The sequence below is a fragment of the Lactuca virosa genome, chromosome 9, assembly GCF_052849685.1.
Source record: "Lactuca virosa cultivar CGN04683 chromosome 9, Lactuca_virosa_CGN04683_v6, whole genome shotgun sequence".
Taxonomy (NCBI): Eukaryota; Viridiplantae; Streptophyta; class Magnoliopsida; order Asterales; family Asteraceae; genus Lactuca; species Lactuca virosa.
The window spans coordinates 112,889,020-112,908,613 of record NC_136434.1 but is presented as its reverse complement, the minus strand read 5'-3'; the positions used below and the strand labels follow the sequence as shown (position 1 = coordinate 112,908,613).

Sequence of the window (19,594 nt, the reverse complement as noted above, 5' to 3'; positions counted from 1 at the left end):
CGTTTTTCACCCGCTTGTGCACAAGATTAGAGACAATTGTAATCTCCTTCTCCATGCTTGGTATCTAGATGATGGGACTGTCATTGGGGATTCAGAGGAGGTGCCTAGAGTGTTGAACATAATTCGGTTGCAAGGTCCAAGTTTGGGTCTGGAGTTGAACATCAAGAAAACGGAGATTTTTTGGCCCTCCTGTGATGGTAGGAAGCTTCGTGCTGATTTATTCCCAACGGATATAGAGAGACCTTCTTTGGGGTGAAGCTCCTTGGGGGGGGGGTTGTTAGCAGAGACGCAGGGTTTATTAGCGGGTTGGCCATGAAGAGAGCGGTCAATGCTGTTGATTTGATGGGCCTTCTTCCACAACTATGTGACCCGCAGAGTGAGCTCCTTTTGCTTCGATCATGTATGGGCATTGCAAAACTTTTCTTTGGTTTAAGGACATGCCAGCCGATACACATAGAAGAGGAAGCGTTATTCTTTGACAAAGGATTGCGCAGGTCTATCGAGGATATAGTGGTATGTGGAGGCCCCTTCTTTGGAGACATTCAGTGGCGCTTGGCTTCCTTACCTATTCGTTTCGGTGGTTTGGGTTTGTACTCGGCCTACGAGGTTTACTCCTACGCATTTGTAGCCTCGAGGGCCCAATCTTGGGCATTACAAGACCACATCTTACGTGACAGTGGCGTATGTGGTATGGACTCGGATTACCTATGTGCTATGACTCGTCTTCGCAATACGATTCCGGGATTTAACTATAGCGGTTTCACTAATAAGGACACCGCCCCCCCCCCCCCCCTAAATCCCAAAAAGCTTTGGCGTGTGCCCTTTTTAGCAAAATCGTCCAAGATATGGAAGTCGACTTTGACATGACTGTCAGACAGAAAGCAGTCTTTGAGTGTTTGCGGGCGCCTCATGCTCAGGATTTTCTGCTAACTATCCCTATTGATGGTCTTGGCCAACATATGTCTCCTGTGGAGTACCGAACTATCCTTCGTTACCGCCTCATGATTCCCATATTCCCAATTGACGAGATATGTCCAGTTTGTCGCAAGGCATGTTTGGATACCTTTGGGGAACACGCGGTTTATTGTAGAGAGCTCCCTGGTTTCAAGTATAGACATGATGTGGTTCGGGATGTTCTCTTTGATGCTTGTCGGCGTGTTGGTATTTCTGTGAAGAAAGAAGCGCCAGTGAACTTTTTGACGGACCCGCAGGATGGAAGGTCCACACTTAGACCGACTGACATTTTGGTCTTTGGATGGATAGGAGGGAAGCATGTGTGCGTGGATCTTACTGGGGTCTCTCCTCTCGTTGGTTTGGGGAGCGGGGGTTTCACAGCTGGGCATGCCGCTTTGAAAGCCGCTGCGTGCAAAGTGGTAAAGCACGAGAATGCATGTATAGCAAATCAACATGTGTTTGTTCCTTTTGCATTCGATACATTTGGTTTTCTCGCACCAGAGGCGGTGGAGCTCCTCAATAGAGTCCAACGGGTCATGCATTCTAATGTAATATCTCCTAGATCCACAAATGTAGTTTTCAAAAGAATTGGTTTTCTTATCCAGAAAGGGCTAGCGGCGCAGCTTGTTGCCCGTTTGCCTTCGATCAATATGTATTGAACTATAATATGTTTATTAATTATTAATTTATGACAAATCGATGATAACATATGTAAAAAGTAATATAATTGTATAATATGTAAATATTTCATATTTCATATCTATTATTTATGTAACAACCGATGAAAGTAATAAAATTACATTAAACCACATCTACCATAACCACTGTTAAAAAAACTATTGAGTCAACATTAAAATTGTTGATGACCCACATGACTACAGGGGTTTCATAATTAGAGGCAACCCTTGCATAGGCCTAAGAGAAAGCATAATAGATGGCAAATGAATGTAATTTGGAGACAATGAAAATGAAAACCTAGTTAAGATTAAGCTCAACATGATCTTGTACTCCATTGCGCTCAAGTTTCTACCAACACACATTCGACCTCCAAACCCGAAAGGCAAATAGCCCATTTTGTGTTGACACCCACCATGCAAATCATCCTTAAATCGCTCAGGTTTGAATTCATTGACATCGTTACCCCATAAATCATAATCATGGTGCATTGCCACTACGTCAATCCATATGTTGGTGCCATCTGGGATTATGGAATCTTGGTCCACTCGAATGTCACCACGAACTTGTCTTTGCACGTTTGGAGCTGAAGGGTATAGTCGTAAGACTTCCTTCATTACCCAACTCATCTGTAATCACAAAATAAAAAGATATATATATATATATATATATATATATATATATATATATATATATATATATATATATATATATATAAAGACTAATAAAGCTAATAAATGTATAAAGATTAATAAAACAAATTTTAAATCCTAATTTGTATTTAATTTGATACTACGTAATAAAAAAGGAAAGTTTATTGAGTTTTATAAAAAAATATTTTTTTAATAACATCTTCATATATTATTAAAAAGTATTGACGCTAATAATAAGTTAGACAACTATTCATTAGATCATTGATTTTGAAGAAGAATTTAAATTCGTCTTGAATATATTTCCATTATTATTGCCGACAATTAATTGTATTTCTATATTAAAAATCTTACAAATCAAGTTTAATTAATAATTTATTAAAAATAACTGATTAATAATTTTATTTGTAACCGTGGTTCCCACGGGCTATAACCTAATTATCCAATATAATAAACGGATTGAAAAAACATAAAAGTATTTATGATATTATATTAATTAGTTTAAATTACATGATTATAAGCTTAACTAAAAGGGTTTATACATCTATTGACATGTTTTAAATGGGCACTAGATCTTATATAATTAAGTTCATTCATTCTCCACTTTTATATATATATATATATATATATATATATATATATATATATATATATATATATATATATATATATATATATATATATAATAAATGATTGCTTTATTTGTGAATTAGGTTTCGCTAAAGCGCCACCAATAACGTCTACGTCGTTATATAATTTGACAGAAATGTTGAACTTTTGATACTAAGTAAGCCCCCTTAGACAAATAGAAAATAAAAACAACCGGTAGAAATAAAAAGAAATTAAATATCTTTTTATTATTCTTCATAAAATTCTTTTATCATTTTTAGATGATGATAAGTATAATAAAAAAGATTATTAATTTTATTAAATATAACAAATATCATAATCTTAAATGTATAAGATGATGATAGGAAAAAAAATGATATTTGATTTCTGATAAATAAAATCTACTAAGAAAAAATAAATACAACTAATAGAAATTAAAAAAATTTACTATTTTTTCTGAACGACAAATCTAGTTACTTTAAATGTGTAGAAAGGTGATAGAAAAAAAATGATATTTGATTTCTCATAAATAAAATCTACTAAGATAAAATAAATACAACTAGTAGAAATTAATAATTTTTTTTTTGAACAGTAAATCTAGTTACTTCTAAAACTAAACTAACACCTAATTTCATGCATATCAATAATAATATAATTTAATTTGCTGTTAAAAACGGAGGGCTTTGATAATATATATATATATATATATATATATATATATATATATATATATATATATATATATATATATATATAAATTCAATAGAGAATCATTGTTAATCAAGGAAGCAACGAATCAATTCAAAGCGTCGGAATTTAAAGCGATCAACGGCTAAAAGAAGGATTGTAAACTTTTATAATGGACTTTTATAATGGACGCACATGTACCGGATTATATATATATATATATATATATATATATATATATATATATATATATATATATATATATATATATATATATATATATATATATATATATATATATATGCTTTGCAGATATATTGTAGACATAAAATTTACTAACTTGAGAAATATTGCAAAAATGAAATTTACTAGATTAGTGATAATAAAATCTGTTTGTGGTTAATTAAAAGTTAATGGAAGTGTTTGAAAATATAATTTACTAATATATTGTTAATTTGAAATTTAAAAAGTTTTTGAAACTCCCAATAAAAAAGGTTTGACTGCTTTGATGCATAGCTTGATTAAAATGTTTATCTATCGATCAAATGTATAAACTTTTTGTTAGTCAATGCATGTAAAAAACTTGTTACAGGTTTTGGGACCGAAAGATAACAAAAAGAAATAAAAAACATAGCATGTAAAAAAAAAAAAAAAAAAAAAAAAAAAAAAAAAAAACATGTTCATGAGTAAAGCAACTGTCTTACGTACCTTCTTTAGACCAGCAACCATGGTTGCATCAATGTCACCATCTCCAATCACCTGCTTGATTTCTTCTCTAAGCTCATGCTGCCACATGGGGTGCACCGCTAAGAGCAGTAAGCTCCAGGTGATGGCCAACGCCGTGGTCTCATGCCCACCAAAAAAGAACGTCTTGCACTCATCCACCAGCTCACTCGTACTCAATTTCCTTCCTTTTTGTCCCTCCACATGAGTTTCTTCCAGCAAAATTCCTAAAAGATTCTGCCCATGTTCTTTACCACCTCCGTTTTCTGCCATGGATTTCTTTCTATCTACTATGATCGATAACAGTAGGGCGTCTATCTCTTTCCCTAGTCTTTCTGCTTCAAGATTTTGTCCCAAGCACAAGTACTTGCTGAAAGGTACACCTACGTAACGATTCGACTTGAATAGTGTTACTTGCATGGCTCTTAGTTTCTGGAACACTGCTCTCCCGTTTTCGAAATTCATTCCGAAGCTTGTTTTTGCTATGATTTCACCTGCCGTCGTTATGATTTCTCCCTCTGCTTCGATCTCTGGATTCCCGGAGTTTATCAACTCCGTCCATCTGTCTAGCATGCTTTTCGTAGTCTCCACCATCATGCTTGTCATTGCCTGTAATAAGATGATACAACAAAAATCAGTGACGAATCCAAGATTTAATGCTTTGAACCTCATCCGTATACTTTATGTTCTTTTAAACTTCGAAAAACTACAAAAGTTTCCTTTTAGGGTATGCATGTGTACACAGATCCGACCGAATATTTTTTACTATAATTAGCAACTTCAGAGATGGATTTTGAGAGAGAAAAGAGAGTTTTCATGAGAGATGACCTTCAAGTTAGCAGGGGAGAATGCAGGAGTTATAACATGACGATGTCGAACCCAATCATCACCTTCCACCATAATCAAACCATCACCAAACATGGGTTTTCTGTCGTTTTTGAACACTGTTGGTTTCCCCCAGCTTTTCCCCATAACCCCAGATGATATTTTCTTCAAGAATTCTGGATCAGCAATATACAGAAATGGCTCAGTTCCTAGCCAGTACATAAACACCTTCCCTGCAAAAACATGATCAAGAAACATGCATGAGAAACCCTAATTTAATGAAAACTTCTAAAAAAGGAGAAGACCTATATATCAAACTTATCAGAGCTATAGGGTTTTGGATTTTGATCTTTACCATGGGATTTTTGCCATTGAGCAAAGTAAGGAAACACACTGGAATGAATATCATTAGAAACCGTTGAAGATGAAGAAGAAGATTCGACTCTCTTGGTCTTCTTCATCGCAGTGGTGTTTCCTAGAGGAAAACTTGGAGGTGGGCCAGAAAACCCATTAATAACGAGCTTTCTGTAAGCCCTAATGGGCAAAACCCAGCACGAATACAACACCCTCCATAACAGAAATGAGAAAAATGCAGCCATTGCGAATGTAATTGCTTCAAGATTTTCCATATTTTTATCTCTCTAGGTAACTAGATCTGTAAGTGTAAATATGATCGAGTGTATTTACAAATGGAGAATGGTGTTGGGGTATTTATAGAGGGAGATGAAGGTAGGAATTGTCATAGAGTTTGACCGAATTGAATATCTAAAGAGACCACTCTGATGAATATTGAATAAGGAATTTGAATAGGTTGAATAATCTTTTCTCGAAAGTTGGTCACATAATATATATTATATAAAATTACTCCTTCCGCCATTCCGTCCAACATTCCGTCCAAAAAGTTATACACGGTTATATGATTCATTAGCAAATTAATTATTAATATAACTACCAAATCTTTATTTCTTAATTATATTTTGTAAATCATAACACTAATAAATGAAAATTCAATTATTTTCAAGAGTATTTGCGCATATATGCAGACATACACATATTGAATTTTATTCTATGACACTAATTTGTGATTAATTGATTTCTAATTTATATATAACTTTTCATCATCAAATGTTAAACAAGTGAAAAGTAATTTTGTGTTTGTTCAGAGATATTTCTATTTAGACATTCAAGTATCAACATTATTATCAGACCATCTTTAATGAATGTTTTCCTCATAGTTTCTTACGATTTGTTTTAACCTTTAAAATGGTTATTACAAGAGAGTACATAAGTTTTTCTATATTTTTCATCAATTATTTATTTAAAAATAAACTCTTATTTTGTTTTTGAGTTTTGTATTTCTACTTCTTTTATTTATATTAATAATATTTCGTTTTATTTCTCTAGTTATATTTAAACTCTATAATTAATTCTATTATTTTTTTATTAATTATATAAGTTTATTAAAACAATATCATCAATATTACATAGTTTAATGGAATTGAGGAATGAAATTGAAATGTTTTTAATGGATTAAACTCAACCGTAGTTGGATTTCGTGTTGATGTTTAATGGATATAGAGTTCAATATGTCTGAACTCTTCAATGAAAAATAAAAAAAAATTAATTATTAAAATATGCTCCATTAAACACTTGTATGCATAGTTGGGATGAAAGTGAGTCCAAACTCGGTCCGGATAGACCCGGATTGGAAAACTTAGGAACCGGTTAACGAGATTTTATAGGACCGGTATATAAGAACCGGTTCTGGTTCAGTTCTGGATAAGATACCGGGTAAAGTGGGTATATAATCGGAAACCCGAAACATCAAAGTGGGTCGGGTGAACCGTGTAAAGTGGGTCTAGAACCAGAAAAACCGGAGTTTTTTTGGTAATTACTTTGTAGCTTGAACTTTGAAAAAATTTCAATTTTGATATCCCAATTTTGAAGAACTGTAAGTCACTGAATATTAAACCAAAAATGAAAATTATAGTCTAAAATCATATACACACTCTAAACTACGCGTTGGAAAAAACTTTATAATAATCCAACTACAAACAAATTAGTTATGCATGTTTTAAAATTTCATAGAATTCAAAAAAAAAGTTGAAAAACATAATATTTCCAGTTTTTTGGTATCCTGATTTTGGGGTAGGGATGAGCGTGGGACGGAACCGGTACCATTCTCGATTTCCTGAAAACCGAATTTGATCGAAAGTTAATCTCAAGTACCGAACCAAATTAATATTATCATTATCAGTACTGGGAATGGTACCGGTTTTTGGTACCAGTACTGATAGCAACGATACTAAATCCCAAATTTTTGTGATTTTGGAGTACCGCATACCGTCTCATATTTTTAAATTCGGTACGGTTCGGTACTGGTTTTGGTATGGTACCGGTACACGATCAGGATTGGTACAAACTGTTCATCCCTACTTTGGTGGAGTCAATTAATATGAAATAAAAAATGACAAAATTATAGTATAAAATTATGTACAAACTCTGAACTACACGTTCGAAAAAACCGCATGCGAATCCGACTTGAAACGAATTATATATGCATGTTTTAAAACTTTTACAAAATACAAAAAAGCTGAAAAAAACAGAAAAATTTCAGCTTTGATATCCCAACTTTGGGGGATTGTAAGTCAATGAATAGGAAACCAAAAATGACAAAATTATAGTATAAAATCATGTACAAACTATAAAGTACACTCTGGAAAAATCATATGCCAATCCGACTTCAAACGAAGGAGACATGTTGTTTTAAACTTTTCATAGAAACCGGTTCAGGCTCCTAAAACCGAAACCGGTTCCTAATACTTGTTCATGTTCTTAAGCATGTTTTACCCGGACCCGAAGTAACCGAAACTCGAATTACCCGGAACCCAAATAAAGTCATTCTTTAAAACCTAGAACCCGGACCGACTTTATATATTCTGGTTCTAACACTTTCGGTTCCTGACCGATTCCGGTCTTGTTTTCCGATATTAAATCTCATCCCTCATGCATAATATGGAAAAATAATATAGTTTTATTAAAAAGTGAATGATAATGTATGAATCCATTAAACTCATTTATAATTTAATATATTATGGATTCCTAAATTATATATGATAGAGACACTTTACTCTTTAATAATAGTGATAGTTAAAGATACTTCTTGAATTTTGAAAAAAAATCATTAATTCTATATTGAAAATGAACTCTGCGCTTTTTAACAACCAAACAACTATTACTAACATTGATTATCAAGAAATTAGCTAAAAGCTTAATACATAAAGTTTCATAATCTACATAAGGGTTTTTTAACTTAGTATCCTGATAGAAATCCAAAAATAATGATACTATAAAATTGAATACACAATCTTTTTTATCATTGTATTTTTTAGATAATTGGTTATTCTAAAACATTAGATGATCCTAAAAATTATCAGAATCAGTAGATGAAACCATCATTTCTTATTTAACTATAAAGTGAGAAGTTTATCTATCAAATTAAGAGAATTTGGGGGGGGGGGGGGGAGGATACAAGGGAAATTTCCTACCAAATATTTTTATCATAAATTTTGATGAACTACCCACAAAACATGTCTTTTCGGAGGCGGGAGGAATGATGTAAGCAATGACATAAGAAGCCATTATTAAAGAAGATACATTATTGAAGACATGTGGCCTTTCAATATGGAAAGGATTTGTTATTATGTGTCGGTAGAATAATAGAATAATTATTAAGTGTATTATTTGATGTAACATAAAGTATGTAAGTCCCTCAATAGTCTAGGGGGCTATAATGTAAATAGGTTTGTCATATTGCAATCAACCGATTGCAATTCTATTATTGTACTCGGCTCCTTTGAGCCTATAAATAGGGCATTTGCCCATATGGAATAAACAAGCTAAAATTGAGTGTTTAAGATTTGAGTTGATCTCAATCTTCTTCTGTTGAAATAGCTCGTCTATTTCTAAATAGCAGAACCCTATCCAAACATATCCATATATTCATATAAACATATCAAACCCAGACAATCAATCCATTCCGACGCATCATTCAGGTACAATTCTATCCTAATCATATTAATTCCGCCATGTTTTTCGATTTGGTATCAGAGCTAAGTAACGTTCTTATTATTCTTATTATCAGTTTGCATATTCAATCTATCGTTAATAAGAATATATGCATATGCAGCATCATAAACATGATAAGCATCATAAACATGATAAACATCATAAACATGAAAATAAATAATCATTATTTTTAAGTACCCATATTCAAAAAATCATCGTTATTAAAACAATTAAAAATTATCGAAAGAAGATTTAATATCATAAATATGTCTCAAGATATTCTATTCAATTGTTATATTATTTCTCCATGATAATCTCATTCCGAGTTATTTTAACCATTAATTCTACAAAATTTGAAATTTTTATTAAAATAATACTCGTTCTTAATAATCAAATTAATCAAATTCATGCTTGAAATATATATTTATGTCTAACAAAATTCTGATGAATTGTATTCCTAATAGAAATATTATTTTAAGAATACAACAAATCCAAGAATCTATAAATAATTCTAAAGAAAATCTCAAGGATTCTTACAAACCTAATAATCAAGGTACGATTTTAAACAATAACCATATTCATGATGTTAGATATTTCATAAGAACTAGTATTAAAATCCGTTACAAGCAAATACGACGTCTAAAAACAAAACTATTTGTATTCTAAAACATATGTCTTTTAAACACTATTATAATTAACACTACTATTAAATAAATTTCAATCGTAACTTTAAATCTAAAACGAAACTAAACTATTATTATTATAAAATTATAATCATGAGTTTTTCAAGTCTAGATACAAATAAACAAGAATTAAAATTTTTTCGTAAAATATTGAAACAATCTAAAAAATTTCTTTTAAACTTAAAAATAGATTCTGACATATCAATGATAAATTGTATATCTAATATTGAAGCAATACATATAATAAATAATAGTATAAATTGGAAACAAGAACAAATAAAAAACCTTGAAGATAAAATAACAAAATTAATTTGTTAAATATGATAGAAAAAACAACTACTTCACTAGAAAAAAGAAACTAAAAATTTTATTTTTAATACACACAATATATGGAAACTTTACAAGAAAAAGTAGAAACACTAACTAAATTATTTGCAGCACTAGAAATTCCATCTGAAACTCAAGAAAATAATATAGAAATAAAAAATAATTCAGATGATAATGACGCAGAAGTAATATATGATTTTTCTTCAGAAGATGAAAACCCTTATTCAAATCCATATAGAGATTCACAAAACAATTTTGGATTAAAACGAAAACAATCATATGTTGAAGATGATTATCAAAGTCAATATATTTATGGACCACCTTCATTAGAAGAAAATTTTTTATATAGACAAGGAATGGTTAAAAATAAACAAAACAAATGGGAAAAAATACCTCCTCAATACATACCTAAATTATTTACATTTCCAACAAATTCAGATATTCTTTTTATTGATTGTGACCAAAATCCTGAAGCAAAAATTCAAGAATGGAGTAATAAAATGGGAGTACAAATTCAGCTAACCGAAGAATTAAGAAATTTACACCCAAAACACTTTCTTAATTATATCATTCATAAAACACAAGGTAACGCATATCGTTTCCTTTCATCTCTTGATGAAACCGAAACAATGATGATAGCCACCACTGATGCTATGGAAACATTTAAAAATGTATTAAGCCGTCTTATTCAGGAATTCATAGGAAAACAAATTGAAGATAAAATATCAAAAGAAGCTTTTCAATTAGAATCACTATGGCATTTAACTAATTTACGAATTTGTAATATGTGTTATTTAGAACCATTTATATGTGAATATTCTGAACATTATTATAATTTAGATTCCATTAGAAAAAAGGCAGCATTAGATATGTTTTATCAAAAATTACCATCATTAGTAAGCCAAAGTGTAATAAAAGATTTCCAAGAAGCATTACAACAAAATAAAGTTGCAGACACCTTAGGAGCACGAATAAGCATATTAAAAGCATGGATGCAGAAAAAATGTTTAGAACAAAAAACAGCACAAGATGCAAAAATTGATTTATGTTGTGACATTCTTTCTAACAAAGTAAATCAATATGGTTGTAAAGAAAAACAACAAAGTAAAAAGAAAATTTGGAAAAAACAAACTTATAAACCCAAATATAAAGAATATTATAAACAAGGGGAAAGAAAATATTTCCGAAATAGAAAACAATATAAACAAAAATATCAATCCAAAACAAATTATTGCCCATCGAATAAAAAAGACTGTAAATGTTGGATATGTCAAGAAGAAGGACACAAAGCTTATGAATGCCCGAAAAAGACTAAAAACGAAAAAGAAACAAATATATTAAAAATTGCATACGACCTTGGATACGAACCCATAGAAGATTCAGATATAAATTCAGATATAGATATTTATGCATATACAACTGATTCTGATTAAGATGCAGGTACATAATCCTATGGGAAAAGTATTATTGGGACTAGATAACGAGGGAAACCTCATATCTGACCCATCAAAAGTATACAGTGATATGAAAGTATCACCAAAAGCATACATTGGTATGAAAATACCATCTGAAGTAAACAATGATAAAGTATACAGTGATATGAAAATATCACCAAAAGCATACAGTGATATGAATATATCACCAAAAGCATACATTGATATGAAAATTTTCATATCAAACAATTTTCAGCAATTATTCAGGTACTCGAGAAACGCAAACATTCAGTCCACAAATATATCGAAATGGAAGCAATCATGAAACAAATCAAACACCAGTTCAAACAGAAAGAAGATCAAGAAGCATCATTAGTCAGACAACTCGAAGCAGTCAGACGAGAAAAAGAACAACTACTACAAACAATACAAATTCTATCATCCCAATCAGTACCTAAAGAAGAAGCAGCTAGCAGTTCAACAACGAAGCAACCAAAAGAAGACATTCAAGAAATTTCATCCGATGATAGTCAGCCACAAACAATGCTCAAGTCAGAAAAACAACCTATAATACAAAATCCAGAAGAATATCCACCACTTCAAGCAGATCAAAATATAAAGAAATGGTACGTAATTTTCAACGGAGAAAACAAAGGAGTATATGACAATTGGGGAATTGCCAGTTCATATATTCTTGGAAGAAATATTATTCACAAAAGTTACAAAACAAAAAATGAAGCAGAAGCCGCATACAACGAAGCATACAAAGCAGTAATAAAAGATAACGTAGAATGTTCAAAAACAGTTCTCCTAACACCACAAAAACCTATGACCAGCTTCACACCATAAAAACCTGTATCCATCCCAAGATCTCTTAACCAATTAAATGCAAAAATTGCCCTTGAATCCATTCTATCAACCAAAGAAAAGGAAGCCATGAAAAAACCATCTGCCAAAAAATTCGCTGAATTATGGGATAGCCTCGTTTCCTACACCGAGGTCCATTCTTTAATGGGTTTTTACCCAGTAGCCAGGCGCCCAGGCCCTAAAGCAGTTTTCCTAGCCGATTTATCAGATCCTATGACTTTATGGGATTATTTTATTCATGGATTCATCGACACTATCTATCTAGAAGGCACCAATTTACACTGCATCAGCGAATTCCCCTCTGCTGTGCAAACTATCATCAGAAATTATAAAATACGCTTTGCAAAACAAGAAAGAGGATTATTCATCAAAATGCATTCTAGCTACCCAATTTTTGATGAAGATTCTCAACTAATTGTCCCAAGTATTACTTTTGCAAACATGGGAATAAGCAACGGCTCAAAACCAACAAAAGATGATCTACTCCGTGAGTCACCAACACAAGAGCATCTAATCTTTGCACTTGCCGGTGTTTATTTAGCATCATCACGCATTGGCAACGGTAAAGATCAAAGGTCAAGAATCAGAGTAAATTATGCTAGTAAAACTTTCATTATCTACTCTTTAACAGACAATGAAATCACTCCGGAAGCAATGAAAGCAATTGAAACATTCGAACAACCCTTCGAAAAATTTTCTCATCAACTGGCTGAATTACCCGATGATATCAAGAAACAACTTTGCAAACATATTATGCATGCTCCAAGACACAATTGCAGTCACTGTTCAGAAAACACAGAAGAAACACCATTCATGAAAGATTAACGTCAGCCATGACACAAGCAAACATTATTCAAAAACATGTCTTTTCGGAGGCGGGAGGAATGATGTAAGCAATGACATAAGAAGCCATTATTAAAGAAGACACATTATTGAAGACATGTGGCCTTTCAATATGGAAAGGATTTGTCATTATGTGTCGGTAGAATAATAGAATAATTATTAAGTGTATTATTTGATGTAACATAAAGTATGTAAGTCCCTCAATAGTCTAGGGGGCTATAATGTAAATAGGTTTGTCATATTGCAATCAACCGATTGCAATTCTATTATTGTACTCGGCTCCTTTGAGCCTATAAATAGGGCATTTGCCCATATGGAATAAACAAGCTAAAATTGAGTGTTTAAGATTTGAGTTGATCTCAATCTTCTTCTGTTGAAATAGCTCGTCTATTTCTGAATAGTAGAACCCTATCCAAACATATCCATATATTCATATAAACATATCAAACCCAGACAATCAATCCATTCCGACGCATCATTCAGGTACAATTCTATCCTAATCATATTAATTCCGCCATGTTTTTCGATAAGCAATGACATAAGAAGCCATTATTAAAGAAGACACATTATTGAAGACATGTGGCCTTTCAATATGGAAAGGATTTGTTATTATGTGTCGGTAGAATAATAGAATAATTATTAAGTGTATTATTTGATGTAACATAAAGTATGTAAGTCCCTCAATAGTCTAGGGGGCTATAATGTAAATAGGTTTGTCATATTGCAATCAACCGATTGCAATTCTATTATTGTACTCGGCTCCTTTGAGCCTATAAATAGGGCATTTGCCCATATGGAATAAACAAGCTAAAATTGAGTGTTTAAGATTTGAGTTGATCTCAATTTTCTTCTGTTGAAATAGCTCGTCTATTTCTGAATAGCAGAACCCTATCCAAACATATCCATATATTCATATAAACATATCAAACCCAGACAATCAATCCATTCCGACGCATCATTCAGGTACAATTCTATCCTAATCATATTAATTCCGCCATGTTTTTCGATTTGGTATCAGATATAAGTAACGTTCTTATTATTCTTATTATCAGTTTGCATATTCAATCTATCATTAATAAGAATATATGCATATGCAGCATCATAAACATGATAAGCATCATAAACATGATAAACATCATAAACATGAAAATAAATAATCATTATTTTTAAGTACCCATATTCAAAAAATCATCGTTATTAAAACAATTAAAAATTATCGAAAGAAGATTTAATATCATAAATATGTCTCAAGATATTCTATTCAATTGTTATATTATTTCTCCATGATAATCTCATTCCGAGTTATTTTAACCATTAATTCTACAAAATTTGAAATTTTTATTAAAATAATACTCGTTCTTAATAATCAAATTAATCAAATTCATGCTTGAAATATATATTTATGTCTAACAAAATTCTGATGAATTGTATTCCTAATAGAAATATTATTTTAAGAATACAACAAATCCAAGAATCTATAAATAATTCTAAAAAAAATCTCAAGGATTCTTACAAACCTAATAATCAAGGTACGATTTTAAACAATAACCATATTCATGATGTTAGATATTTCATAAGAACTAGTATTAAAATCCGTTACAAGCAAATACGACGTCTAAAAACAAAACTATTTGTATTCTAAAACATATGTCTTTTAAACACTATTATAATTAACACTACTATTAAATAAATTTCAATCGTAACTTTAAATCTAAAACGAAACTAAACTATTATTATTATAAAATTATAATCATGAGTTTTTCAAGTCTAGATACAAATAAACAAGAATTAAAATTTTTTCGTAAAACATTGAAACAATCTAAAAAATTTCTTTTAAACTTAAAAATAGATTCTGACATATTAATGATAAATTGTATATCTAATATTGAAGCAATATATATAATAAATAATAGTATAAAGTGGAAACAAGAACAAATAAAAAACCTTGAAGATAAAATAACAAAATTAATTTGTTAAATATGATAGAAAAAACAACTACTTCACTAGAAAAAAGAAACTAAAAATTTTATTTTTAATATACACAATATATGGAAACTTTACAAGAAAAAGTAGAAACACTAACTACATTATTTGCAGCACTAGAAATTCCATCTGAAACTCAAGAAAATAATATAGAAATAAAAAATAATTCAGATGATAATGACGCAGAAGTAATATATGATTTTTCTTCAGAAGATGAAAACCCTTATTCAAATCCATATAGAGATTCACAAAACAATTTTGGATTAAAACGAAAACAATCATATGTTGAAGATGATTATCAAAGTCAATAGATTTATGGACCACCTTCAGTAGAAGAAAATTTTTTATATAGACAAGGAATGGTTAAAAATAAACAAAACAAATGGGAAAAAATACCTCCTCAATACATACCTAAATTATTTACATTTCCAACAAATTCAGATATTCTTTTTATTGATTGTGACCAAAATCCTGAAGCAAAAATTCAAGAATGGAGTAATAAAATGGGAGTACAAATTCAGTTAACCGAAGAATTAAGAAATTTACACCCAAAACACTTTCTTAATTATATCATTCATAAAACACAAGGTAACGCATATCGTTTCCTTTCATCTCTTGATGAAACCGAAACAATGATGATAGCCACCACTGATGCTATGGAAACATTTAAAAATGTATTAAGCCGTCTTATTCAGGAATTCATAGGAAAACAAATTGAAGATAAAATATCAAAAAAAGCTTTTCAATTAGAATCACTATGGCATTTAACTAATTTACGAATTTGTAATATGTGTTATTTAGAACCATTTATATGTGAATATTCTGAACATTATTATAATTTAGATTCCATTAGAAAAAAGGCAGCATTAGATATGTTTTATCAAAAATTACCATCATTAGTAAGCCAAAGTGTAATAAAAGATTTCCAAGAAGCATTACAACAAAATAAAGTTGCAGACACCTTAGGAGCACGAATAAGCATATTAAAAGCATGGATGCAGAAAAAATGTTTAGAACAAAAAACAGCACAAGATGCAAAAATTGATTTATGTTGTGACATTCTTTCTAACAAAGTAAATCAATATGGTTGTAAAGAAAAACAACAAAGTAAAAAGAAAATTTGGAAAAAACAAACTTATAAACCCAAATATAAAGAATATTATAAACAAGGGGAAAGAAAATATTTCCGAAATAGAAAACAATATAAACAAAAATATCAATCCAAAACAAATTATTGCCCATCGAATAAAAAAGACTGTAAATGTTGGATATGTCAAGAAGAAGGACACAAAGCTTATGAATGCCCGAAAAAGACTAAAAACGAAAAAGAAACAAATATATTAAAAATTGCATACGACCTTGGATACGAACCCATAGAAGATTCAGATATAAATTCAGATATAGATATTTATGCATATACAACTGATTCTGATTAAGATGCAGGTACATAATCCTATGGGAAAAGTATTATTGGGACTAGATAACGAGGGAAACCTCATATCTGACCCATCAAAAGTATACAGTGATATGAAAGTATCACCAAAAGCATACATTGGTATGAAAATACCATCTGAAGTAAACAATGATAAAGTATACAGTGATATGAAAATATCACCAAAAGCATACAGTGATATGAATATATCACCAAAAGCATACATTGATATGAAAATTTTCATATCAAACAATTTTCAGCAATTATTCAGGTACTCGAGAAACGCAAACATTCAGTCCACAAATATATCGAAATGGAAGCAATCATGAAACAAATCAAACACCAGTTCAAACAGAAAGAAGATCAAGAAGCATCATTAGTCAGACAACTCGAAGCAGTCAGACGAGAAAAAGAACAACTACTACAAACAATACAAATTCTATCATCCCAATCAGTACCTAAAGAAGAAGCAGCTAGCAGTTCAACAACGAAGCAACCAAAAGAAGACATTCAAGAAATTTCATCCGATGATAGTCAGCCACAAACAATGCTCAAGTCAGAAAAACAACCTATAATACAAAATCCAGAAGAATATCCACCACTTCAAGCAGATCAAAATATAAAGAAATGGTACGTAATTTTCAACGGAGAAAACAAAGGAGTATATGACAATTGGGGAATTGCCAGTTCATATATTCTTGGAAGAAATATTATTCACAAAAGTTACAAAACAAAAAATGAAGCAGAAGCCGCATACAACGAAGCATACAAAGCAGTAATAAAAGATAACGTAGAATGTTCAAAAACAGTTCTCCTAACACCACAAAAACCTATGACCAGCTTCACACCACAAAAACCTGTATCCATCCCAAGATCTCTTAACCAATTAAATGCAAAAATTGCCCTTGAATCCATTCTATCAACCAAAGAAAAGGAAGCCATGAAAAAACCATCTGCCAAAAAATTCGCTGAATTATGGGATAGCCTCGTTTCCTACACCGAGGTCCATTCTTTAATGGGTTTTTACCCAGTAGCCAGGCGCCCAGGCCCTAAAGCAGTTTTCCTAGCCGATTTATCAGATCCTATGACTTTATGGGATTATTTTATTCATGGATTCATCGACACTATCTATCTAGAAGGCACCAATTTACACTGCATCAGCGAATTCCCCTCTGCTGTGCAAACTATCATCAGAAATTATAAAATACGCTTTGCAAAACAAGAAAGAGGATTATTCATCAAAATGCATTCTAGCTACCCAATTTTTGATGAAGATTCTCAACTAATTGTCCCAAGTATTACTTTTGCAAACATGGGAATAAGCAACGGCTCAAAACCAACAAAAGATGATCTACTCCGTGAGTCACCAACACAAGAGCATCTAATCTTTGCACTTGCCGGTGTTTATTTAGCATCATCACGCATTGGCAACGGTAAAGATCAAAGGTCAAGAATCAGAGTAAATTATGCTAGTAAAACTTTCATTATCTACTCTTTAACAGACAATGAAATCACTCCGGAAGCAATGAAAGCAATTGAAACATTCGAACAACCCTTCGAAAAATTTTCTCATCAACTGGCTGAATTACCCGATGATATCAAGAAACAACTTTGCAAACATATTATGCATGCTCCAAGACACAATTGCAGTCACTGTTCAGAAAACACAGAAGAAACACCATTCATGAAAGATTAACGTCAGCCATGACACAAGCAAACATTATTCAAAAACATGTCTTTTCGGAGGCGGGAGGAATGACGTAAGCAATGACATAAGAAGCCATTATTAAAGAAGACACATTATTGAAGACATGTGGCCTTTCAATATGGAAAGGATTTGTTATTATGTGTCGGTAGAATAATAGAATAATTATTAAGTGTATTATTTGATGTAACATAAAGTATGTAAGTCCCTCAATAGTCTAGGGGGCTATAATGTAAATAGGTTTGTCATATTGCAATCAACCGATTGCAATTCTATTATTGTACTCGGCTCCTTTGAGCCTATAAATAGGGCATTTGCCCATATGGAATAAACAAGCTAAAATTGAGTGTTTAAGATTTGAGTTGATCTCAATCTTCTTCTGTTGAAATAGCTCGTCTATTTCTGAATAGCAGAACCCTATCCAAACATATCCATATATTCATATAAACATATCAAACCCAGACAATCAATCCATTCCGACGCATCATTCAGGTACAATTCTATCCTAATCATATTAATTCCGCCATGTTTTTCGATTTGGGAATTGTAATTATTTGTCATTTGTCTTTTATAATTATTATTGTCTAAAAGTAGTGTCTAGGATGTGAAATAAAGTGTATAACCCTCAACAGTCTAGGGGGCTATATTGTAAATATGTATGTCGTATTGCAATCAAACGATTGCAACTCTATTATTGTACTCGGCTCCTTTGAGCCTATAAATAGGGCATTTGCCCATATGGAATAAACAAGCTAAGTTTGAGTGTTGAAGATTTGAGTTGTTCTCAATCTTCTTCTGTTGAAATAGCTTGTCTATTTCTGAATAGCAGAACCCTATCCAAACATATCCATATATTCATATAAACATATCAAACCCAGACAAACAATCCATCGTCAATCCATTCTGACGCATCATTCAGGTATATTCTGTCTTAATTTTATTAATTCCGTCATGTCGTTAATTTTGGTATCAGAGCTAAGTAACGTTCTTATTGTTCTTATTATCAGTTTGCATATTCAATCTATCGTTAATAAGAATATATGCATATGCAGCATCATAAACATGATAAGCATCATAAACATGATAATGAATAACCATCGTTTTTAAATATTCATATTTAAAAAAGTTAT

The 19,594-nt window shown here is 31.3% G+C and overlaps 1 protein-coding gene across 1 annotated transcript; it reads right to left on the bottom strand.

Annotated features, from left to right (window-relative positions):
- Positions 1–1,829: 1,829 nt before the first annotated feature.
- Positions 1,830–5,752, bottom strand: CYP715A1 (cytochrome P450, family 715, subfamily A, polypeptide 1). The gene is made up of 4 exons (XM_079074325.1): positions 5,479–5,752; positions 5,127–5,356; positions 4,284–4,907; positions 1,830–2,258 (listed from the first exon to the last, which is right to left on the bottom strand). The coding sequence occupies exons 1-4, from the start codon at positions 5,750–5,752 to the stop codon at positions 1,830–1,832; spliced, it is 1,557 nt and encodes a 518-aa protein (XP_078930451.1).
- Between the last annotated feature and the right edge of the window lie 13,842 nt (positions 5,753–19,594).